The sequence below is a fragment of the Bufo gargarizans genome, chromosome 1 (genome assembly GCF_014858855.1).
Source record: "Bufo gargarizans isolate SCDJY-AF-19 chromosome 1, ASM1485885v1, whole genome shotgun sequence".
Lineage (NCBI taxonomy): Eukaryota > Metazoa > Chordata > Amphibia > Anura > Bufonidae > Bufo > Bufo gargarizans.
This window is the reverse complement of record NC_058080.1, coordinates 720,517,342-720,543,423: the sequence shown is the minus strand read 5'-3', so window position 1 is coordinate 720,543,423 and position 26,082 is coordinate 720,517,342. Positions and strand designations below refer to the sequence as shown.

Sequence of the window (26,082 nt, the reverse complement as noted above, 5' to 3'; positions counted from 1 at the left end):
AAACAAAAAAAAAAAATATACAAGTGTGGTATCGTTGTAACCGTACTTACCTGGAGAATTAAAATAACAGGTCAATTTTACCGCATAGTGTACAGTGTAAAATAAAAATTATAATAAAAACCTTTATCAGAATTGCGTTTTTCCCAATTCTACCCCATTTGGATTTTTTTTCCTACTACTTTTTTAGTTTTCCATTCACATAGTCTTATGAGGGCTTATTTTTTTTTCGGGACAAATTGTACTTTCTAATGGCACCATGCAACCGTAAATGGTGCCATTAGAAAGTACAACTTGTCACGAAAAAAAATAAGCCCTCATAAGACTATGTGAATGGAAAACTAAAGAAGTTAGGACTATGGGAAGGCGGGGAGTGAAAAACGAAAACGCAAAAATGGAAAATCACAGGGTCCTTAAGTGGTTAAAATCTAGACGCGTCAGGCAAATTCCGAGTTCATATTTGGAATCTGAGCGCTCATTTTTGTATAAATCACATGTTTTTCTATCGGTAGCAAAATCATTGTTGCGCGGTGTATTTGGCGGACCCCTTTTACAAGTCTGGGGAGATTCAAGTTACGCCCCTGCCCTTGGCTACAGCTACAAATGATGATTGACAAATTGATAAGTGTTGAATTAATCCCAACCTATTAATGTAATTACAGAGTGGCTCGTGCGTCTATAAAAAAAAAAAACTGCATAATGAATGGAAGCTGTAAGTGAACGCGAACAATGACTGATATGTAGGTGGTTCCTATTTTTTGTGTAAGATCCGGTTGTCATGGCACTGCTCGGCTTTGCTTTTCCCGACGTGCCACAACTATTTTAGGATACTTGTTCCCTCGCTGTCGTAACTTTAACATCGCGCGTGCTTAATCCGTCAAAGGCCCGGCGTCTGTACACGGAGAGCCGAGCACGGAGCGGTCGTTCACAAGTGTACACGTTGTCCTGACGGCCGCCGCATCCATTATCTGCTTTGTTATCTGGATTGGGAGGGAGGGAGGGGGGGATATCCACCATGCAGCCCTCTCTTGTGTCTATGCGGACAGGGTAGGCGAGAGTTAAACTGCAGGAGTCCCTTCCACGTTACAGACGGAATCATGTACAGGGCTAGACCTGACTCACTCAGCGTTCATCTCGGGGACTGTCAAGGTCGCAGCGTGCAGGTGAGTCTCACTGTTAATATTTAATGTCGCCCTTTGTGTGTGTTCCCTCCTGCTTGGATTCGGCTCCATGTCTCCCACAGCTTCGCCGGCCCTGGAATTGCTCAAACCCCCTATGATTAAGTAGCCGTACGTCATGAGCTTCTGTGGCAAGTAAGGTGAGCTGCAATTCGCCGATATGGACGTCCTTGGAGATTCCAGGTGTCCATAAATCTAGGCGTATAGGAGGGCACAGTATTCCCAGATACACGGCACGGGAATAGGGAGAGTTTGTGCCAAATTGTGCGTAAAATGACACTTTGTTGTATCTCACTGTGTTACATCGTATTGGGTTTAATAACACGATGTATATGTCACAATGTAACAATCTTATGTTTCAGTGCTTCAATATTTCTTTAAATATTTGAGATTGGGAAAGGGGGGCAGTTTTGTGGGTGGCGGATATGCTCTGTTCCTCAGAAACCGTTCCATCCGCAGTGGTCATCTGACCCGTATGTCCACTATGGCCCCATCCCAAATTAAAAACATGCCCTTAGAAAATAAAACAGATATTTGCAAACCTGTCTACTAGACCCAAAGTACTCAGTAATGGGGTGTCAGCTGCAGGTGTCAATGATGGGTCCTGCTCCCCAGAAGAGTGGGTGAGGTGCCCCAGAACAGTGGGTCTGATGGCCCATATCAGAAGGTCAGGCATCCCCATAACAGTGTATCAGATACCCCTATTCCTGAGCATCAGCTGCAGATGCCCAAATAACTCTGTATCAGTTGTCCCCATAACTGTGCATCAGCCACCGATGCCCCCATAGCTGTACAACTGCCACCGATGCCCCCATAACTGTACAACTGACGCCCATGCCCCCATAACTGTTCAGGTGACACAGATGCCCCCATAACTGTACAACTGCCACAGATGTCCCAAAACTGTACAACGCCACAGAAGACCCCAAAACTGTACAACCGCCACAGAAGCCCCCAAAACTGTACAACCGCCACAGATGCCCCCAAAACTGTACAACCGCCACAGATGCCCCCAAAACTGTACAACTGCCACAGATGCCCCCAAAACTGTACAACCGCCACAGATGCCCCCAAAACTGTACAACCGCCACAGATGCCCCCAAAACTGTACAACCGCCACAGATGCCCCCAAAACTGTACAACCGCCACAGATGCCCCCAAAACTGTACAACCGCCACAGATGCCCCCAAAACTGTACAGCCGCCACAGATGCTCCCAAAACGGTACAACCGCCACAGATGCCCCCAAAACTGTACAACCGCCACAGATGCCCCCAAAACTGTACAACCGCCACAGATTCCTCCAAAACTGTACAGCCGCCACAGATGCTCCCATGACATGTTTGTCAAATGCCTCAAAACATGTGTTTCTGAGATGCCCCAGAATGGGCGTCCGCGTCGGAAACCCCAGAACATGTCAGTCACAGTTGCCCCTGTATCAAGGAACGGGAGGCTTTTTTTTGTGGTGGATGTTGGGTATTGTAGTTCAGACAAATACCAGGCTAGCCTGGCATGGCTGTTTTATATACTGGTATATTGTTTATAAAGCTGTGGTGCACGATGACATTCACTTTACATCTAACAAGAAGCAATGTAAACATTTGGTTTTATGTGTCCTCGCTGCCAAAAAGAGGAGTTGCGCTTTCTGTTGTTGTGTTTCACCCTCTACCATTACACATCGCAGAACAAAGAAAGTAAAAGGAATGATCCTGCCATGTTCACTGCCACAGTCCTCCTCTCCTAGGCCGTGATATGGATCAGTTGCATTGTGTGTGCGCTGGGGACAGGTATTTGCCTTGTGTGCACTTGTGTATCAGCAGCTTTTATGTTTCCATGTGGCTGTGGATATGGTTCTTACAATGTCAAAACTCTGGCCATAGGGACAATCCTTCTGCTTTAAAGAAAACTCTATGTATATGGAAGTCCTTGGTTTGTAAGAAAACTGTGTGACAACCAATATTCTCCATGGCAATTTTCCTTTCCGGATTTAAAGGCTATGTACACCTTTGTAGTCAATTATTTTTTATATGATTGCATTTAACTTATTTTTAGCTAAAAATCATATTTTCAATTGGCCTTTATTAAAAATATTGAGCTGTTCAGTCACAAAGGGTTAACTTTTTCTAAGGCCTCTTGCACACGACCGTATGTATTTTGCGGTCCGCAAAAACTGATCCAAAAAAAAACGAACAGATGACATCCGTGTGCATTTCGTATTTTGCAGAACGGAACAGCTGGCCCTTCATAGAACAGTACTATCCTTGTCTGTGACATGTTCTATTGCTTTGCGAAACGGACATACGGAAACAGAATGCACACGGAGTAACGTCCGTTTTTTTTGGGGCGTACCTATTGAAGAGACACGGAAAGAAAATAAGTTTGTGTGCAAGAGGCCTAACTGTGTAATTGTTACTTTGACTTTGTGCCGGTCATTTAATTACCCTAATTTCTAAACGACTGAGAGGTCATAAACACTTATTTAAGCCATATTCTTATCAGTAAGATGAGGATTGAGCTTTAATGAGTGTTTCTGATATGAGAGAGCAGAGATAAGGAGCCCCTCTTCTCCTCAGATGACAGAAAGGACAGAAAAAATCCACAGGCAGCTAGTAGAGCATCTCAGCTATGTACAGAAAAAGGGCTCCATATTGTTAATAAAGACCAATTGAAAAATAATTTTTAGCTTAAAATAAGTATAATGCAATAATATTTTATTTTTTTGCCCCCAATGGTGTACATAGCCTTTAAATTAGGCAAATTTGCTACAAAGGATAACCCCAACATTTGATCTCTAGAGTGCCTATTGCCTGTAAGGCCTGCTCCTGTTCTACAAGGGAACGCCTCTGAAGAAAAGTCCCCTTTGATGCATGCTCGGTCCATTTCTAATTGGTTGGACAGTCCTGCAATGGTCCACATGACAAAGATCAGACTGTTGTAACTACATTGACTTAATAGTCTCAATGGTCAATGTGGACACTTGGAACTCTGGGAAACCTGTCTGACAACCCCTGTGGGATGTCAGACTGTAATAGTGGCATTACAGTTGTCACCTAGTTTAGCAGAAAAGTTTTCAACTAGGAAAATGATTAGACTTTTCGAGATTGATTCAAAGGCACTGGATCTATTCATTTTGCTTTTGACCTCCGTAGGCACACAGTGGTCTATGTCGTCTATAGGCGCCCATATTGTTTTTGTGGGATGCCTGTGTAAGAGACAGTACAGCAAAACACGCTATCCATATAGATACAAAGAGGTGCACCACCCATATACTGTGCCTTGCAAAAGTATTCACCCCCCCTTGACTTTTTTGGTAATTTGGTGCCTCACAACAATTGTTTGAGGATTTGTATCATTTAATGTACAGAACTTGCCCACAACTTTGAAGATGTGTTTTTTTTATTGTGAAGAAAACAACAAATAGGACAAAATAACAGAAAAAGTCAATGTGAATAACTATTCACCCCCCCCCCCCCCCTAAAGTCAGCACTTTGTAGAGCCACCTTTTGTGGCAATCACAGCTCCAAGTCGCTTTGGATAAGTCTTCCCACATCTTACCACTGGGATTTTTGCCCGTTCCTCCTTGCAGAACTGCTCCAGCTCCTTCAGGTTGGATGTTTGCGCTTGTGAACAGCAATCTTTAAGTCTGACCACAGATTTTCTATTGGATTGAGATCTGGGCTGGGACTCGGCCATTCCCACACATTTACATGTTTCCCCTTAAACCAGTCAAGTGTTGCTTTAGCCGTGTGTTTGGGGTCTTTGTCCTGCTGGAAGGCGAACCTCCGTCCTGGCCTCAGATCACACACAGAGTGGGACAGGTTTTGCTTAAGAATATCCCTGTATTTAGCACTATCCATCTTTCTCTCAACTCCGACCAGTTTCCCAGTCCCATTCCCCCAGCATGATGCTGCCACCACCATGTCTCACTGTGGGGTTGGTGTTCTTTGGGTGATGTGATGTGTTGGGTTTGCGCCAGACATGGTGTTTTCTTTGATGATCGAAAATTTTAATTATAGTCTCCTCAGACCAGAGCACCTTCCTCCATACATTTTGGGAGTCTCCCACACGCCTTTTCGCAAACTCACAACGTGCCTTATTGTTTTTAGCTAAAAGTAATGGCTTTCTTCTGGCCACTCTGCCATAAAGCCCAACTCTATGGAGCGTACGGCTTATTGTCGTCCTATGTACAGATCCTCCAGTCTCTGCTGTGGAACTCTGCAGCTCCTCCAGGGTTACCTTAGGTCTCTGTGCTGCATCTCTCATTAATGCCCTCCTTGCCCGGTTCGTGAGTTTTGGTGGGCGGCCGTCTCTTGGCAGGTTTGTTGTTGTGCCATGTTTTTTCCATTTGGTTATGAATTATGATAGATTTAATGGCGAAAAAGCGTCCGTTTATGTGCAACCTGGCCTTTTTTCCTATAGCTCCCTTTCAGTATTGTAATTTTTCTTTTCTTTTTTTATACTTTTTTGGCACATTGCGCCAGTCATCTATTTCATTAAAATTCATGCGTAATTGAACTGTTTTGCACAATCCAGACGATATCAGCAGATGGCACGTCACCCACACAAGCCTCTAACTCTCATTCTTACCCGGGAAGCCTTAGATTTGCTTTCTGCCATTTTCCTCGAAACAACGTACTGCTTTTACGACTAGTGGGTCGCAGAGAGGGTTCTTGGTTGACTCCTCCAGAACAGAGCATTGTCTAAACCAGGCAGAGATTTACTCATCTGCCTACGCTCTTTCTGAAAGTTCACAATCCTTCCTGAAATGTAGGCACCAGGGGGTTGTCACCACATTGGCTGAATCATAGGTTGGTGTCGAGAGGTGATGTCATTGGAACTGGATGACATCTGTTGTAGGTTGGTACTGAGTGGGATCCATTGAGAGACTGCATGAAATTCAGTGCTGGAGATAGCTGAAGACAAGCGCTTCGTTATTTCCGGCAGTTGAATGAGGTGGCAGCGTCCACATGTGTCCACCCTTCATTCCAGTGGGGGAACACTGAGCCCTGTTCTCGTGATCGGAGGACGCTCAGCAGTTGGACCCTGGCCGATCAGACACAGTATAAGGGGATATGTTGTTGTTGTAATGGAACTCCCGCATTAAAGGAGTATTCCCATCTGGACATTTATAGTATACTCTTAAATAGCGCACTTACTCAGCTATTTTCAGATCGCCCATCAGAGCGAATGCAGAGAGCTGCGCATGTGCAACCACCTCTACATTAATGGCTTTGTGAGACGAGGTCCGGTAATCAACATACAGACGTGGACAAAATTGTTGGTACCCTTTGGTCAATGAAAGAAAAAGTCACAATGGTCACAGAAATAACTTTAATCTGACAAAAGTAATAATAAATTAAAATTCTATAAATGTTAACCAATGAAAGTCAGACATTGTTTTTCAACCATGCTTCAACAGAATTATGTAAAAAAATAAACTCATGAAACAGGCATGGACAAAAATGATGGTACCCCTAGAAAACACAGAACATAATGTGACCAAAGGGACATGTTAATTCAAGGTGTGTCCACTAATTAGCATCACAGGTGTCTACAACCTTGTAATCAGCCATTGGGCCTATATATATGGCTCCAGGTAATCACTGTGTTGTTTGGTGATATGGTGTGTACCACACTCGACATGGACCAGAGGAAGCAAAGGAAAGAGCTGTCTCAAGAGATCAGAAAGAAAATTATAGACAAGCATGTTAAAGGTAAAGGCTATAAGACCATCTCCAAGCAACTAGATGTTCCTGTGAGTACAGTTGCACATATTATTCATAAGTTTAAGATCCATGGGACTGTAGCCAACCTCCCTGGACGTGGCCGCAGGAGGAAAATTGATGACAAATCTAAGAGACGGATAATCCGAATGGTAACAAAAGAGCCTAGAAAGACTTCTAAAGAGATTCAAGGTGAACTTCATGCTCAAGGAACATCAGTGTCAGATCGCACCATCCGTCGTTGTTTGAGCCAAAGTGGACTACATGGGAGACGACCAAGGAGGACACCATTGTTGAAAACGAATCATAAAAAAGCAAGACTGGAATATGCCAAACTACATGTTGACAAGCCACAAAGCTTCTGGGAGAATGTCCTGTGGACAGATGAGACAAAAATCGAAGTTTTTGCCAAGGCACATCAGCTGTATGTTCACAGACGAAAAAATGAAGCATATCAAGAAAAGAACACTGTCCCTACTGTGAAACATGGAGGAGGCTCTGTTATGTTCTGGGGCTGCTTTGCTGCGTCTGGCACAGGGTGTCTTGAATCTGTGCAGGGTACAATGAAATCTCAAGACTATCAAGGAATTCTAGAGAGAAATGTACTAGCCAGTGTCAGAAAGCTTGGTCTCAGTCGCAGGTCATGGGTCTTGCAACAGGACAATGACCCAAAACACACCGCTAAAAACACCCAAGAATGGCTAAGAGGAAAAAATTGGACTATTCTAAAGTGGCCTTCTATGAGCCCTGACCTCAATCCTATTGAGCATCTTTGGAAGGAGCTGAAACATGCAGTCTGGAAAAGGCACCCTTCAAACCGGACACAACTGGAGCAGTTTGCTCATGAGGAGTGGGCCAAAATACCTGCTGAGAGGTGCAGATGTCTCATTGACAGTTACAGGAAGCGTTTGATTGCAGTGATTGCCTCAAAAGGTTGCGCAACAAAATATTAAGTTAGGGGTACCATCATTTTTGTCCATGCCTGTTTCATGAGTTTATTTTTTTACATAATTCTGTTGAAGCATGGTTGAAAAACAATGTCTGACTTTCATTGGTTAACATTTATAGAATTTTAATTTATTATTACTTTTGTCAGATTAAAGTTATTTCTGTGACCATTGTGACTTTTTCTTTCATTGACCAAAGGGTACCAACAATTTTGTCCACGTCTGTAAGTGCAGATCCCAGAGGTGGGATATCCAACTAAATAGTGCACTTAGTGCACCCATAGGAGGAAATGGAGCAAGCTGTGCATGCGCAACCACCTCTTCATTCCTAGCAGTGCGAGATGGGTCCCGTTCTCAACACAGGTGCAGAGCCCAGAGGTGGGTCCCGCACGTATCTGACATTTATGGCATATCCACATAAATAACGCACTCATTCAGCTATTTTCAAATCCCTTATCAGAGTGAATGGAGAGAGCTGCGCAACCACCTCTCCTTTAATGGCATTGTGAGATGGGGTCCGGTAGTTAACATAGAGGTGGGACCCACACCTATCAGACATTTATGGCCATATATCCACATAAATGCACTTAGCTATTGTCAGATCTCCCGTAGGAGAGAATGGAGAAAGCTGCGCATGCGCAACCACCTCTTCATTCATAGCAGTGCGAGCCGGGTCTGGTTCTCTACATAGGCGTGTATCCCAGAGGTGGGACTTGCACCTATTAGACATATATAGCATATGCACATGAAATGGTGCACTCACTCAGCTCTTTTCAAATCTCCTATAGATAGAAGCGAATGGAAAGAGCTGCGCATGCGCAACCACCTCTTTGTTCACAGCAGTCTGCTCCTCAACATAGGCGCAGATCCCAAAGGTGGAACCCGCACCTATTGGACATTTACTGCATACCTTTTTATAGCTATGTCATAAAAGTCGAGATTAGAAGACCCCCATAAGATCTGGTCTGAGATCTACATTTCTCAAAATGTTTGCATAACAGCTGTGCGTCATTGTAGAATCATAATTGCGTCTTTTTTTTTATTTTTATTTTCCTAATGTCTTTGTCAGTCTAATTATTCCGCTATTCAGTTGCACAGCTAGATGTATTTCTCTCACAAGCAGGGGGAATCTGTGGAATCTGCTGGCACTGTACTGCTGTTATGTCCCTTTCCTTACTTCCCACTATGTTTGTTTTCAGCTCTGATGAAGTTCACAGAACAGATAAGGAGGGGGAGATCCCACAGAAAGGCAGGGCGCTGCTGTGATCTTAAATAATTGCTTCTGCACTGCTATTGATCAGGCTCGGGATTTCAGCTAACTGTGACCCCCCCCCCCCCCACTTCCTGTTTTTATTTGAATGGTTTAGTCTGGTTGTGTATTGGATTGGGGAGACTGGTGTATGTACGAATTGTGGTTCAAATGCTGTAAATTGCTTTTGCTTGCGCACTGCTATTGAAGATCACAGCAGCGTCCTGCCTTTCTGTGGGATCTCCGCCTCCTTATATAATATAAGGGGGAGGGGCATAGAGCCAAACATTTTGCGAGGTGCAGCGCTTTTTACATCTCCCCGATGTCCTATCTCAGATATTGGCTGTACCGACGGCCAGTGTCTCTTTAGGTGAGGTATATTACTTGTATATACCACCCCACTATTGGCCACCACTACTGTGCAGGCGCTGGTAGTCTAACATTGGAGCGCCTCTGCTGCATTCTGTGGGTTTACTTCCATGGTCATTGCCAAGGACTATAATGACACAAGCCTGTAATCATAGAATTAGCTGAACGGCTCTCTTTCCGTAATCCTCATGTCGAAATACGTAATATGCCATAACCTCCTCCGCGTCCCCTTCACAGACACACAAGTTCAGCGCATGTTGCTAGGTGACGTGAGGACCTCCTTTTCAAAGTGCCGCTATCGAAAGAAAGGCCTTTGCAAACCAAACAGGCGACCTCCCTGCTTCTCTTCAGAGCTCCATTGTGCGGTTTTCAATGGAGCAGTGGCATTACGGTTTATGTAAGGCAGACGCTGTACTTTCCTGCTACTGCTCCTGCAGATATTTTTCTTTTTATATGTATATAGACCTATATCATGCCGAAGGGCTTAAAGCTTCTCCGCATCTTCAAGAAGTTCTGCAGAACCTCCTAATACGCACCTCAGCTGCTGCAGAACCTCCTAATACGCACCTCAGCTGCTGCAGAACCTCCTAATACGCACCTCAGCTGCTGCAGAACCTCCTAATACGCACCTAAGCTGCTGCAGAACATCATAATACACACCTTAGCTACTGCTGAACCTTATAATACACACCTTAGCTACTGCTGAACCTTATAATACACACTTCAGCTGCTGCAGAACCTAATAATACACACTTCAGCTGCTGCAGAACCTCCTAATATACACCTCAGCTGTTGCAGAATCTCATAATACACACCTCAGCTGCTGCAGAACCTCATAATACGCACCTCAGCTGCTGCAGAACACCATAATACACACCTCAGCTGCTGCAGAACTTCCTAATACGCATCTAAGCTACTGCAGAATCTCATAATACACACCTTAGCTACTGCAGAACCTTATAATACACACTTCAGCTGCTGCAGAACCTCCTAATACACACCTCAGCTGCTGCAGAATCTCATAATACACACCTCAGCTGCTGCAAAACCTCATAATACACACCTCAGATGCTGCAGAACCTCCTAATACACACCTCAGTTTCTGAAGAACCTCATAATACACACCTCAGCTGCTGCAGAACCTCATAATACACACCTCAGCTGCTGCAGAACCTCATAATACACACCTCAGCTGCTGCAGAACCTCAGAATACACACTTCAGCTGCTGCAGAACCTCATAATACACACCTCAGCTGCTGCAGAACCTCATAATACACACCTCAGCTGCTGCAGAGCCTCAGAATACACACTTCAGCTGCTGCAGAACCTCATAATACACACCTCAGCTGCTGCAGAACCTCAGAATACACACCTCAGCTGCTACTGAACCTCATAATACACACCTCAGCTTCCGCAGAACCTCCTAATACACACCTCAGCTGCTGCAGAACACCATAATACACACCTCAGCTGCTGCAGAACACCATAATACACACCTCAGCTGCTGCAGAACCTCATAATACACACCTCAGCTGCTGCAGAACCTCATAATACACACCTCAGCTGCTGCAGAACCTCATAATACACACCTCAGCTGCTGCAGAACCTCATAATACACACCTCAGCTGCTGCAGAACCTCCTAATACACACCTCAGCTGCTGCAGAACCTCATAATACACACCTAAGCTGCTGCAGAACCTCCTAATACACACCTCAGCTGCTGCAGAACCTCCTAATACACACCTCAGCTGCTGCAGAACCTCCTAATACACACCTCAGCTGCTGCAGAACCTCATAATACACACCTCAGCTGCTGCAGAACCTCCTAATACACACCTCAGCTGCTGCAGAACCTCCTAATACACACCTCAGCTGCTGCAGAACCTCATAATACGCACCTCAGCTGCTGCAGAACCTCATAATACGCACCTCAGTTGCTGAAGAACCTCATAATTCACACCTCAGCTGCTGCAGAACCTCCTAATACACACCTCAGCTGCTGCAGAACCTCATAATACACACCTCAGCTGCTGCAGAACCTCATAATACACACCTCAGCTGCTGCAGAACCTCATAATACACACCTCAGCTGCTGCAGAACCTCATAATACACACCTCAGCTGCTGCAGAACACCATAATACACACCTCAGCTGCTGCAGAACCTCCTAATACACACCTCAGCTGCTGCAGAACCTCCTAATACACACCTCAGCTGCTGCAGAACCTCATAATACACACCTCAGCTGCTGCAGAACCTCCTAATACACACCTCAGCTGCTGCAGAACCTCATAATACACACCTCAGCTGCTGCAGAACCTCATAATACGCACCTCAGCTGCTGCAGAACCTCATAATACACACCTCAGTTGCTGAAGAACCTCATAATACACACCTCAGCTGCTGCAGAACCTCATAATACACACCTCAGCTGCTACTGAACCTCATAATACACACCTCAGCTGCTGTCGAACCTCCTAATACGCATCTAAGCTACTGCAGAACCTCATAATACACACCTTAGCTACTGCAGAACCTTATAATACACACTTCAGCTGCTGCAGAACCTAATAATACACACCTCAGCTGCTGCAGAACACCATAATACACACCTCAGCTTCTGCAGAACCTCATAATACACACCTCAGCTTCTGCAGAACCTCATAATACACACCTCAGCTGCTGCAGAACCTCATAATACACACCTCAGCTGCTGCAGAACCTCCTAATACACACCTCAGCTGCTGCAGACTTTCTTTTTGGAATGATTATATAAAATACTTGGGAAGATTCAGCAGCTCCTGCAGGCATTTTCTGATTGCAGCAGCCGCCTCCCTTGTCCAGTGAGATTTATACTGTATGTGTCACTGCCTATTGCTTCCTGCTGATGTCTTGTGGGGAATGTTTGCTTGAGATATTGATTTAGGTAAAGGGACACTGTCACCTGGATTTCACTTACTGAGCTATTAACATCACCACATCAGTCTCCACGATTTACATAAAAATATACTAGTATTACTGCCCTGTGTCTTGTAATTTGTCTATAAAATGGCTTTTTATTAATGTGCTAGATACCCCAATAAGGAGCCCAGCTGCTGCAGAACATCATAATACACACCCCAGCTGCTGCAGAACCTCATAATACCCTCTTTGGCTGCTTCTGAACCACATAATACGCAGGGGCGTAACTATAGGGGGTGCAGAGGTGGCAGTCGCTACCGGGCCCAGGACCCATAAGAAGACACTATATTATAGAAAGTGCATGCTGGTCAAGTTACACCTCTGGCTGGAAGAAAGGGGTCAGGTGAAGAATTTGGCATATGGGGGGGGATGCTGTTTAAATTTTTTCCTCAGGCAGCAGGAAAGCCATGTGCTCCCCGGCCGCTAGCCACAAAGCACTGAGGGAAAGGGGGCCCAAGCTGAACTTTTGCACTAGGGCCCATAAACCTTTAGCTACGCCCCTGATGATACACACCTCGGCTGCTGCAGAACATCACAATACACACCTCGGCTGCTGCAGAAACTCATAATACGCGCCTCGGCTGCTGCATAACATCACAATACACACCTCAGCTGCTGCAGAACATCACAATACACATCTTTGCTGCTGCCGAACATCACAATATACACATCTTAGCTGCTGCAGAACATCACAATATACACCTTAGCTGCTGCAGAACATCACAATATACACCTTAGCTGCTGCAGAACATCACAATATACACCTTAGCTGCTGCAGAACATCACAATATACACCTTAGCTGCTGCAGAACATCACAATATACACCTTAGCTGCTGCAGAACATCACAATATACACCTTAGCTGCTGCAGAACATCACAATATACACCTTAGCTGCTGCAGAACATCACAATATACACCTCAGCTGCTGCAGAACATCACAATATACACCTCAGCTGCTGCAGAACTGCATAATACACACCTCAGCTGCTGCAGAACATCATAATACACACCTCAGCTGGTGCAGAACATCACAATACATAGCTCAGCTGCTGCAGATCTACATAATACACACCTCAGCTGTTGCAGAACATCACAATATACACCTCAGCTGCTGCAAAACATCATAATATATGCCTCAGCTGCTGCAGATCATAATACACAACTCAGCTGCTGCAGAACCTCATAATATACACCTCAGCTGCAGCAGAACATCACAATACACATCTTAGCTGCTGCTGAACATCACAATACACACCTCAGCTGCTGCAGAACGGTATACACACCTCAGCTGCTGCAGAACATCACAATACACACCCCAGCTCCTGCAGAACGGTATACACACCTCAGCTGCTGCAGAACATCACAATACATAGCTCAGCTGCTGCAGAACTGCATAATACACACCTCAGCTGTTGCAGAACATCACAATATACACCTCGGCTGCTGCTGAACCTCATAATACACACTTCCGCTGCTGCAGAACCTCATAATATACACTGGTCTAAATGTATTCTCTGACCTGCTAGAAAGGTGCATAATGTAATCTGTAGTGAATGTAATCTTCTCATCAGTGACTGTATTTGTTAATTATACCCTCCCTTCTGATCCTCAGCTGTGTCATGTACCAACTCCTTGCCTCTCCAACTGACACAGGACAGGAAGTCAGTTACTTCTCTATTTATACCTATGAGACTGACATTGAAGCTCCCATAGGACAACATAGAGAAACGGACTTCCTGTCCACGCATATGATGCTGTGTGATTGCTGGTCGGTCACATGACACAGCTGAGAAGCAGAAGGAAGGGGATAGCTCACACATACAGACACTGGTAAGAAAATTGCATTCACCACAGATTACATCGTGTACAGTTCTAGCAGGTCAGATGATAACATTTTTTAGCGGGAGTTCTTTGTTAAAGTTTTTTTTTTAGATTTTAATATTGATGACCTATCCTCATAATACACACCTCAGCGCAGCGCCTCCACAGGGGAAATGAAGCATTACACACTGTCCATTCAAATGAATAGGTTAAGTGTAATACAGGACAGGCCAAGTCCTCTAGAGCGAGGCAGTCAACCAGACCCAGAATACACTAAGGGTGCCTGCACAGGGTGCGGATTACACGTGTTTTTTTCTCCACACGTACGATTTATTGGCGATTTTCTGCACACAAATCTGCGTCGTGTGCAGTCAACCTAATAAAGTGAATGCTGCGGCCTCCTCGCAGCTCACCAAGCACAGCTCCGCACATTGTATAGTGGCTATGCTTGGTATTGCAGCTCAGCCACATTCACGTGAATAAAACCGAGCTGCGCGTAGGCCGCGTGACCGATGGCCTAGGAAGAGGTCATGGTGCTCCAAGAGCGCCGAACGGCTGATGGCCAGGGGTGCTGGGGATCGGACCCCGCGTCATCAGTATTAAACACTCAGACAACCCCTTTAATAATGACCCTGCACAATGCCTTACAACACAAACTAGGGGGGGTCATTTATTACGTTCGTCTGGCGTAAAAATGGCATGTTTGTGACTAGGTTAAGGCCCTGCCTTAGACGGAATTGGGGGGGGGGGGGGGTGGCATAGTTTTTAAGACCGCTACATGGACTACTATATATGTGCCTCATTTATGAAGAGGGGGTGATGAAGACCAGCATAGAAAGCCGTCTTAGTCGGCGAGGCAGTGTTTTTCATGATAAGTTTAAGTGTATTTTTGTTTTTCCTTCTGTTTAAATGTTAAACCTGTCGGCTCACATTACGCACGGAGCCCCGCGTTGTAATAAGGATAATCAATGTGTAAAGGTATGCCTTCGCTCCCCAGTAACGGCAAAGGAGCCAGATACGGAACAGCGGTTACCATGGTAACAGTCTCCCAAAATGATGTGTAGGTGAAGGACGGAAGAGAAAAAAAAAATCATGCCCAGTCACAGAAAATTGATTGGTAAATTAAGCGTCACCTAAGGACTGTATGAGCTGCTATACCAAACAAAAAGGGACGGGAAGGGGGGGCTAGGAATTGCAAGTTTGCGCTGCCTGGCGGTGCAGAGAACACACGCTCGGCTTTGTCTTATTCCTCCCAAGACTTGGACGTATCAAAGCAATCACCAGGAGCCAGCGAGGGTTTCCTTTCCCCCGGAGTTGAGCGTGAGTCTCCCTGCCTTTCCTTGTGCCTTGCTTCCTTTCTTCTTCTTCTCAGGGAGGCGTCCATTTTGCAGTCACATGCTTAGGGTGGGAAGGACAAAAAAAAAAGATTTCTGCCAAAATATGGGAGGATTTGAGTTTTATTCTACAGTATGTCTGAAAAAATTTGGGGGTCGTCTTTCCTTTGTTGTGTGGGTCACGATGCAGATGGCTGAGCCTATGTGATCAGCAGGATGGAAGACTCCTCATTATATGATCCTATGGCTGCCGCTGCGAAGAGGTCCTGATCGTCGTGATAATAGTAATGCTGATAATGTGAAGCAGCAAAGCCGAGGTGGTCATTAGTCTCAACACTAGGTGATATCTGTATTGCACATAAAGCTGCTCAATGCACAGATGTAGCAGAGCTGGGTTTGTCGCGACCTGTACTGTATACAGTCAGTGTTCTGTGGGCTTTGGACATATGTTGCGTGTTTCCATGTAGGATTAGATCTAGGGTCTGCGCTGTCCCTTCTATGTGATATTGTTTACACATTTTGGCGAATACGGTTTATTTATTGTGGGGAATTATGAACCTGTCTAAAGCAAGTACTCTGTTACCCATAGCAACCTATCACAGTGCAGCTTACATGTTTCAAAAGCAGAATATGAAATGAAAGTTTGGTTGCAATAGCTTTTTTTAGGCTCCATTCAGACGTCCATGTGTGTGTTTTGCGGATCCGCAAAACACAGACACCGGCAGTGTGCATTCCGCAATTTGCGGACCGCACATCGCCGGCACTATAATAGAAAATGCCTAATCTTGTCCGCAATTGCGGACAAGAATAGGACATGTTCTATTTTTTGGCGGAAACGAAAGCATGGATGTGGAAGTGCAAATCCTCAAATACGGATGCGGACAGCACATTCCGGCCCCATTGAAAATGAAAAGGTCTGTACCCGTTCCGCAAAATTGCGGAACAGATGCGGACCCATTTTGCGGACGTGTGAATGGACCCTTATAGACAGTAAAACCTTTCTAACATTAAAAAAAAACTGCCTGTGTTACCCATAGCAACCAATCACAGCGCAGCTTTCATTTCATATTCTGCTCCAGGAAAATGAAAGCTGAGCTGTGATTGGTTGCTAGGAGCAACAGAGGCAACTTTTCCGTCAGACAGGTTTCATAAATTGCCCCATCCTGCTTATAAGAAAAGCTCTTGTCCATAACAACCAATCACAGCTCAGCTAAGAGCTTTTCTTATAAGCAGGATGGGGCAATTCATGAAACCTGTCTGACAGAAAAGTTGCCTCTGTTGCTCCTAGCAACCAATCACAGTGCAGCTTTCATTTTACTAGAAACTTGTAAGAAATTAAAGCTGTGCGGTGTTTGGTTGCTATGGGCAAGTTGGTGAACCCTAACATGAAAACTGCCTCTGAAGCCCATAGCAACCAATCACAGTGCACCTTTCATTTCGTATTCTGCTAGTGAAAAATGAATGCTGCGCTGTGATTGGTTGCTGTGGCCAACGGCTTTTGTTATAGACAGAATGGTGGGGGCCTAACAGAAAAACTACCTGTGCTACCCATAGTAACCAATCACAGCGCAGCTTTCATTTCATATTCTACTTCTGAAAAATGAAAGCTGTGCTGTGATTGGTTATTGTGGACAGCTTTCCTTTCAGGTTCAGAAATCTGCCCCACCTGTGCCATGAAAAGTTTAACAATTTCTTTTTCTGCATATTTGGGTATTATACTACAAAATTGAGACAAATAATCCAAGTGTTTGTATAATTCTTCACATTGTAGCACCCTGAATCAGAGGCACTCTTGACACTTAAGGAGCACGCGCTCGGCTGTGAAGTGTCCATCGAAGTGATTGTTCTTGTAAAAATTGGCACCTGTGCTGGCGCCCCGGGCCTCTTTCCAGGAAGCTCGGTGATGGCAGAAACCACTGCAGGGAAAGGTTTCGACCTAAATCAAGTGGCAGTTTCATGACATGGAGGAGCAGACAAGGTGTAATGTGTCAGGACATAGCGTGCTGTTCACCATTATGTCTGTGAAGCCTTCAGGAAGTCGGCTCCTTGTCACGGGCAGACTTCTGCAAGAAATGACGGCCCGGGTGTCTACGAAATTATCACTGACTTATCCCACATATGTTTTCGGCATGTAATGTACAGACATGAGAGGCAGATACATTCATTGATAATTAGTGCAGTGGGAGGATTGCTTAATCGGTTCTTTTTATGTCCATATGTAGATGTAGCAAAGCCTGAGCCACTGCAGAGTGATGCTTGCGGCCTGGATTTTTTTAATTGGGGACAAGGGATGCACAGCCGGGGGCCTTTTGGGAGGGATGCACAGCCGGGGGCCTTTTGGGAGGGATGCACAGCCGGGGGCCTTTTGGGAGGGATGCACAGCCGGGGGCCTTTTGGGAGGGATGCACAGCCGGGGGCCTTTTGGGAGGGATGCACAGCCGGGGGCCTTTGAGAGGGCTGTACATTCTCGTCCTTTGGGGGGACTCACCGAGCCTGTGCCTTTGGAGGTGAGGGCACCGACCCTGGGGCTTTGAAGAAGTGCAGAGTTTGGGCCTTAAGGGTGGGGCTCAGGACCTGGGCCTTTGGAGTAGTGTAGAGCCTTTTTGGGTGGAGCTGCACAACATGGAACTTTTTGGGGGCCACACAGCCCCATATTATTTGGGAGGAAGGGGGGGGATATCGTAGAGCCATGCCTTAGTCAACACATAAGGATGCCACAATGAGTTTTTTTCTGCCGGTAAACCTACCTAATCGTTAACAAAAGATTGTGACCTTTTGTTGCCTGCAGATCTACTCGCTGTGATAGCACCACGTGTAATCTGTACAGTCCTACCAGCAGTCAGCAATTACTCCCCTCAGGAGACATGGCCGAAAATAGACGGCGGCTATCTTATTTTATCAGTCTCTATCAGGTTCCAGTTCAGTGGAGATCCTGTGCCCAATCTTCCATCATGTGTTCAGACTGCTCAGGTACAATGATATCGCCGCTGATGCTGAATGCGGTGTTACTAGAAGACCTTGTCAGTCCAGGGGGCTTTATATGGCCTTCAGTTTAAAGGGATTCTGTCACCAAGATTTGAGCTAGAGAGATTTTCATATAATCTCATCAGTCTCTTCGATCTAATTAAAAATATACTAGCCTTACCCCCACATGTCTGGTCATTTAGGCAAAAAAAAAATGCTTTTATTCATATGCTAATTACCTTTGTAAGGTCCCTCTGGCCGTTGGAGCCCAGCTGCGCCCCTCATCTTGGAGCCCAGCACCGCCCCGCTGTTAATTATTCACCCCTCTCATCGCTGATTTATTTTTTTCTAGTGCACCGTAATCTCGCGCATGCGCCCAGCATCAACTCGGCCGGGCCCACGCGGTGTCCTGGCAGCAGCCTTACAGAAGGAAGCGCGCATGTGCGAGCTGTCTGCGCACTTCGCTCTTCCTTTAGAGATTACGGCGCACTAGAAGAAAAGAAAAAAAAATCAGCGAGGAGAGGGGTGAATAATTAACAGCGGGGCGGTGCTGGGCTCCAAGATAAGGGGCGTGGCTGGGCTTCTACGGCCAGCCCCTGAGGCTCCTTACAAAGATAATTAGCATATGAATAAAAGCGATATATTTTTTTTGGGCCTAAATGACCAGACATGTGGGGGTAAGACTAGTATATTTTTATCTAGATCGAGGAGACTGATCAGATTATGTGAAAAGCTCTCTAGCTCCAATCTTGGTGTCAGAATCCCTTTAAGAAAATTGAAGGCGCCGCATAGCCATTATGCAGACCAACTAAACAGTGCCGTCTTCATAAGTTTAATTCGATCCTTCTGCAACCTGTTCAGCCCCGCCGTTCTTGACCGGCATGCGACATGACTCCACCATGTGGTCTTATCCTTCATTTAAGTGCTGTCAGTGAATTGAAACATTCTTATTTATATCTGAAAGCTGTAACAAACTCTCACGGCTGAGAGTTTGTTACCGTTGTAGCCAATCAATGTTATCTAAGTTACAGTATATATCAAAAAGTACAAATCTGTCTTAATGGTTTGTTACAATGTAACAATTCAGAGTCCACTGGATGCAATTGTTACAGACCTTCAGCTGTAACAAATATTAGGTCATACAGGCTATGTTTACTGCTGTTGGGGATCTTAACTTTTCTGTAGTCACATCCACAGCTGCATTCAGACTTCTACTAGTTGTCCTTGGTTCTGTCAGATAGCTTAGCCTTTAGTGGGTCCAGACATGGTGGATTCCAAGGACCAAACCTGAGGTGGTTGACCATTGGGTTTTCTAAACCCAATCTATACTATACTATACTATAGAAATATGAGCATACTCCATTTTTTTTAATTATTTAATTAAGCTCCCACAGTGCACTGCTCTTTGGAAACCAGCAGAGTTCTTATCTTGATATGTGAACAGAGAAGAAAAGATCACTTAAATGGGTCCTACATGATCAGGAGTAAATTACATTGAGTGACGGGTTGTAAGTGATTAGCGGATACTTCCTTACAGTTGTACTCGGCTTAAGAGGTTTCTCAGAAATGCACCTTAAAAATAACTTCTCCTCGCCTTGTATTTAGACGGCTGAGTGACACCGAGAGGTGTGCGGAGAAGTGTTGGAATTTTACAACGCTTCACTTAAGGAACCCCTGGGTGATAGGACCCGGCATCATCTGTGTAGCAGAGCTTTCAGTACTCGTGGGATTATATTTTAGTGTCCTGAGAAGCCAGGCTAGGACGAGGGCCTGTTACCTAATGTCCAGAGCCATCTTGGCCCAACAGGTCCATGGACTTTTCATTCAGAGATCTTGGAATTAATCCAACTAAGTGTGAAAGACCATTATAAAAGTTACTGTAGCGCAAGACAAGCTTATTCCGAGCCTGGCACTACTACGGTGGCCACCAGTTACCAGTATTAGGGCATAGAGTGCACAGTGTGGCAGATATTGTTGTGGAACCCTTTGGCAGACACTGTTGCAGCGTGCCTACCAAAGCAGAGGATAGGAGTGAAAGTAGCAAGAATGGTGGTTGTACTTACTCACTCTGAAACCCAGCTGGGCTGTACAGTGATGGGTAGGGTGCACCTACTCTTGGGGTTCTGCTGTTGGATGGTGGTTCAGGCTGCCTTTGATGTTGATGAATTGTGAGGTGCAAGACAGGGTCTCCTGCAGCGGTGGAGGCAATGATGAGGCAGTTTAGCAGAAGAAAGAATCAAGTTCAGGAACATGAGTAACAGTTCTCTGCGTGCATGGACTGGCAGTCCTTACACAACTGTATAAGGGAAAGTAATAGCCTTTTAATACAGAATGCTTACTACAATGTCGATTGAGGGGGGTTAAAAAATATAAAAAAATAACTCACCTCATCCTCTTGTTCGCGCAGCCGGCATTGTCTTCTGTCTTCTTCTTTCAGGACCTGCAAAAGGACCTTTGATGATGTAATCACGCTCACCGCGTGGTGACATCAGCGCAGGTCCTGCTGAATAAAGATAGAAGGGAAAATAATAAAATCTACAGAACACCTAACCAAAACCCGAACTTCAGTGAAGAAGTCCGTGTTCGGGTCTAGGTACTACATTCAGTTTTTTATCACGCGTGTGCAAAACGCATTGCACCCGCGCGATAAAAACTGAACAACGCAATCGCAGTCAAATCCGGAGCAAATCCTGGACGCCCGTGAGAAAGAGGCTTAAGTCTCTGGATTCTGCCTTTTAGGTTTGTCCAGGACCCGGAAGCCTTTCTTTTTCTGGACAATGTTTGCTATGGAGTCTATAAGCTTCTTGGTAAAGGGATTCTTTCACCTGGAGTTTAGCTATAGAGATTTTCACACCATGACATCAGTCTCCACGATTTACTTTAAAATCTACTAGTCTTACCCCCATCTGTCCTGTCATTTACGGTAAAAATCGCTTTTATTATTATGCAAATTACCTCTATAAGGAGCCCAAGGGGCTGTCCCTCTGACCAGAGGGAAGTGGCGCAGACAGCTGGTGCATGTGCGCTTGCTTCAGTGAGGCTGCTGCCAGGACACCGCGCAGGCCTGGACCAGTGTAACCATGGCGCATGCGCGAGATTACAGCGCTCTGGAAAAAAAATATAAGCGAGGTGAAGAGTGAATAATTAACAGAGGGGCGGTGCTGGGCTCCAAGATCATGGGCGCGGCTGGGCTCCAACGGACAGAGGGACAGCCCCTTGGGCTCCTTTATAGAGGTAATTTGCATATTAATAAAAGCGTATTAATAAATGCAATAAATTTTTACCCTAAATGACAAGACAGATGGGGGTAAGACTAGTAGATTTTAAAGTAAATCGTGGAGACTGATGTGATGGTGTGAAAATCTCTACAGCTAAAATCCAGGTGACAAAATCCCTTTAGCAGTCCACAGGGCTTCTACTCGCACCTCCTTTTAACACTGGAGTGATTTTCAAATACGTAAATTCTTTTCTGTCCATTTTAGCTGATCTTTAACCTTTCTTGTCAGCTAGTTTTCTTCAGGGCTGCGTTCTGCTTGCCTCAGCACACATTACACTGGCCAGGCATCCACTCCTTATGGGGAGGATGACAACAGCCCCATATAGCAACTGGTTGCTAAGGCCTGTTAGCTGCTCCGTACACATAAAATGCATAGTTACACCATAAATCACAGTTTCAATCTGTCAATAGCATACTCCTACAAAATGCACATGAAGACTATTTGTAGTGGGACACTGCCCTAGGGCCAGGACCTGATTACAGCAGTACCGAAAGAGGCCAATGCCCCGGGGTCTCCACTATTTAAGGTCTCCACTACCACATCCCTTCCTCCAGCAACTTTTTCTAGACTTCCGCCCCATGTCATGTGGAGTCAAGGTGCCAACTGTGGTATGATTTTGGCATTGATATAGTCACATTCATATGAGCATTACATGGTGATATCATGAAGGCATCGTAACTGCTGCATTTATGGGGGGAATTTGGACTGGCACTGTTACACTGACAAAAAAACTGATCAACACACCTTAGGCTGCTTTCACACTAGCGTTCGGGTGTCCGCTCGTGAGCTCCGTTTGAAGGGGCTCACGAGCGGACCCGAACGCAGCCGTCCAGCCCTGATGCAGTCTGAATGGAGCGGATCCGCTCAGACTGCATCAGTCTGGCGGCGTTCAGCCTCCGCTCCGCTCGCCTCCGCACGGACAGGCGGACAGCTGAACGCTGCTTGCAGCGTTCGGGTGTCCGCCTGGCCGTGCGGAGGCGTGCGGATCCGTCCAGACTTACAATGTAAGTCAATGGGGACGGATCCGTTTGAAGATGCCACAATGTGGCTCAATCTTTAAGCGGATCCGTCCCCCATTGACTTTACATTGAAAGTCTGGACGGATCCGTCCCAGGCTATTTTCACACTTAGCTTTTTTTTGCTAATATAATGCAGACTGATCCGTTCTGAACGGAGCCTCCGTCTGCATTATTATGAGCGGATCCGTTCAGAACGGATCCGCCCGAACGCTAGTGTGAAAGTAGCCTTATTGCTTCATGGTCTTCATGAGTTTCCAGTTATGATACAAAACATCTATATCTCAGATCAGTCCCCTAGGTTATTTAGGGGAAGGACATGTGAATGACCTCCCCTGGCACATTTGGCACCTCATATACCTTTATGTTTGCAGGTATGCCTACTTTAACCAGCAGATGCTGACAGGCAGTGAAATTGGTCAGAAGGTTTTCCCCCCAGTTCCACTATGCTGGAACCAGCTCATGATGTCATCATCCATCACTGCCTTTAAAGGGGTTGCCATTTATCATGTAGACAACATTACTACAAGACACTTACTAATGTATTGTGATTGTCCATATGCAGCGGTCCGCAATCGTGACGCCACTTGGTTGCAGCGCCACAATCCCAGCGTCTGGGGGATCCCTTGCCCCTTAGGAGGTTTTTAAGAAATATGTCCCTCTTATAGAGCAAGTAAACGTGACGCCAGCTGCAGTTAAGCAACGGGGACATGGAGTCCCCTTTGTAGATGGTAATGTTGGTACCCAGTGTAGGAAGGCCAGCGTGGTGTTAAATAGGCCACAATATCCCTTGAGAGTTTGTGTAGTACTTTGTCACGGTGCTCCTACCTGAATACGGGTGGATACCAGACATGGTCGTCCAAAGCAGTGCAAAAGGGGATGAAGAACTTGGATGGTGTAGAACAAAGTTGAGTCCAGACTTGGTAAACGTTTGAACAGTTAATTTTACTTGGCATAAACGGTAATCCATACAGTTTCCAGACTTCATCTTAGTCATCAATAGATCTCAGCAGGCAAATACTCTCTCTGCAAACAAACTCATCTCTGCTGTATCCTTCATGTAGCTCTCTCAGCCCTGCTATGCCAGCAATAGCAGTCTGTCTCCCATTGTAGGCAATCCCATGAACTTCTTGTCAAGCTTTAGCTCTAGCTTGGAATTAGGCAATGCAAGCCCAGGAGGGGGCATGCACCCAAAATGGATTTTAGAGGCAGGGCCTCTGAGCCTAGCAGAGCAGGCAAAGCTCTGCTAGCCAACATAAAACCTTTCCCCAGGAAGGGGTAGGCTAAACTACATTCACTAACACTAAACTCCTCCTTTCATTCTTTCTCTCCCTCTAAAGGGAGAAGGAACAATCCAGTCCATTCCCTGCAACTAAGCACTGCCAAGTGGTGCTGCCACCTTGTGGTAACCAGGCACATTACATGAAACACAACAATTACATGGAATAAATATGCACATTATTCTGAGATGACATAAAATACATTGGATGACAGGTATTAGCACATAGGAAACAGTAGCAAGGTGCCAAAAGGAGTAGTAATGGCACTCTGGGTCATTACACATATTGCCTTCTTTGCTGTCTAGATTCATTTTTCCATCACGTTATACACCGCTTGTTTCCACGGTTACGACCACCTTGCAATCCAGCAGCGGTGGTCGTGCTTGCGGATTGTAGAAAAAAGTGATGGACTAGGCACTCTCCAGCAGTCCCAGCCAGCAGAGAGGCCGGGACTTTTTCCTATAGTGTGCAATCACGACGACACCGCTGATGGATTGCAGGGTGGTTGTAACCATGGAAACAAGCAGTGTATAGTATGATGGAAAAATTAATGTAGCCAGCCAAGGAGGCAATATGGGTAATAACAGTACATTAGTAACTGCCTTGTATTTATCTACATGATAAATGCCATTTGCTAAAGTGAGACAACCCCTTTAATAACTGTTTGTGCCTGTGAATGAGGTTTCCGCTCCTTCTGATGACTTAGATTTGTGTAGACGCTGTGAGCTGGCATGACTGGTACATTGTGTGACATGCCAGCTTATGGACAGCACGTGTCCGCTCTGATTTGAGTATTCCTTCCTCGTCTCTATGGAGCCCCCTGGTGGTGAGGCAGGGTAATCAGTAGTGGCATCCTATATTTACTGTATAAATATATAGGCTGTGTATACATATACAGTTATTTCAAGGGTCACTGACAAGGTGCCCGCTTGTTTCTGACCTGATACCATCAGACCTTGTTATGTATTGTTGGTGTTCTGTTCTCTGTGTTTTGTGTATTATGCCCATTACTGTGGTGGCGTCGTGTAGCATTACATTTATGTGGGTGCAGCTCTGATCCCAAGTGCCCACTCATGATCACGGATACCTCCACTGACATAAAGCCACCGATCAAGCAGCCATCAGTGGACAGCACTCTACCATCGGTACACAGGGCAGTAATGACCAGGGGGCATGGAGTGCCAGGGACTTCACAATAACCCAGGATGATTTAAAGGAGGGGACAAAAGGGAAACTTGGTGGTAACATTTAAGGGTTGTGTGTAGTGAGTGGAAGTGTGCACTGTATAGTGCTTTTTGAGGGCTCTGCGTAGTACCTTACCTATAGTTTTTATGGGGACTATATAGTGGTTTTTGTAGGCACTGTATTGGTTGCCGCTGTATGATGTAAGTGGTATCATTTTTGTACTTCTGCCTCTTTGTATTTGTGCACGATATCATTGTTTCTCAGTGACTTTTGTAATTCTCCATTGTCCTGCAGGAAGGAGAAAGGGGCTATTAAAAATGTTTGCCCAAGGTCTACATATCATAACCTGCTCCTGATCCTACCCTCAAAATCCTTTGGGGGCATTACTGTGGTTTCCTGAGTGTTGTCATTTTTAGACCCGCTAGCTGATAAACAGCTTTTCTGTTGCCAAACAAAAACAGCATGCTGATGTCATAACTGTTAATGAACATGCGCACAGAACAGCTAGCCATGAGCATGCGCCCACAACGGCCAGCCATGAGCATGCGCCCACAACGGCCAGCCATGAGCATGCGCACAGAACAGCTAGCCATGAGCATGCGCACAGAACAGCTAGCCAAGAGCATGCGCACAGAACAGCTAGCCAAGAGCATGCGCACAGAACAGCTAGCCAAGAGCATGCGCACAGAACAGCTAGCCAAGAGCATGCGCACAGAACAGCTAGCCATGAGCATGCGCACAGAACAGCTAGCCATGAGCATGCGCCCAGATCGGCCAG

General features: G+C 45.6%; 1 protein-coding gene across 12 annotated transcripts in view; it reads left to right on the top strand.

Moving 5' to 3' along the window:
• The window catches only part of NEDD4L (NEDD4 like E3 ubiquitin protein ligase), a 358,039-nt gene that overhangs the window by 252,111 nt on the left and 79,846 nt on the right, over nt 1-26,082 (top strand). The window contains exon 1 of one of the 12 annotated variants that reach the window (XM_044276358.1): nt 1,004-1,160. The exons of the other annotated variants lie outside the window; for them this stretch is intronic. Within the exon in view, the coding sequence (XP_044132293.1) occupies nt 1,095-1,160 (66 nt within the window). The 5' untranslated portion in view covers nt 1,004-1,094. Of the gene's footprint in view, nt 1-1,003; nt 1,161-26,082 lie in introns of those variants that run through there. 12 annotated transcript variants of the gene reach the window in all.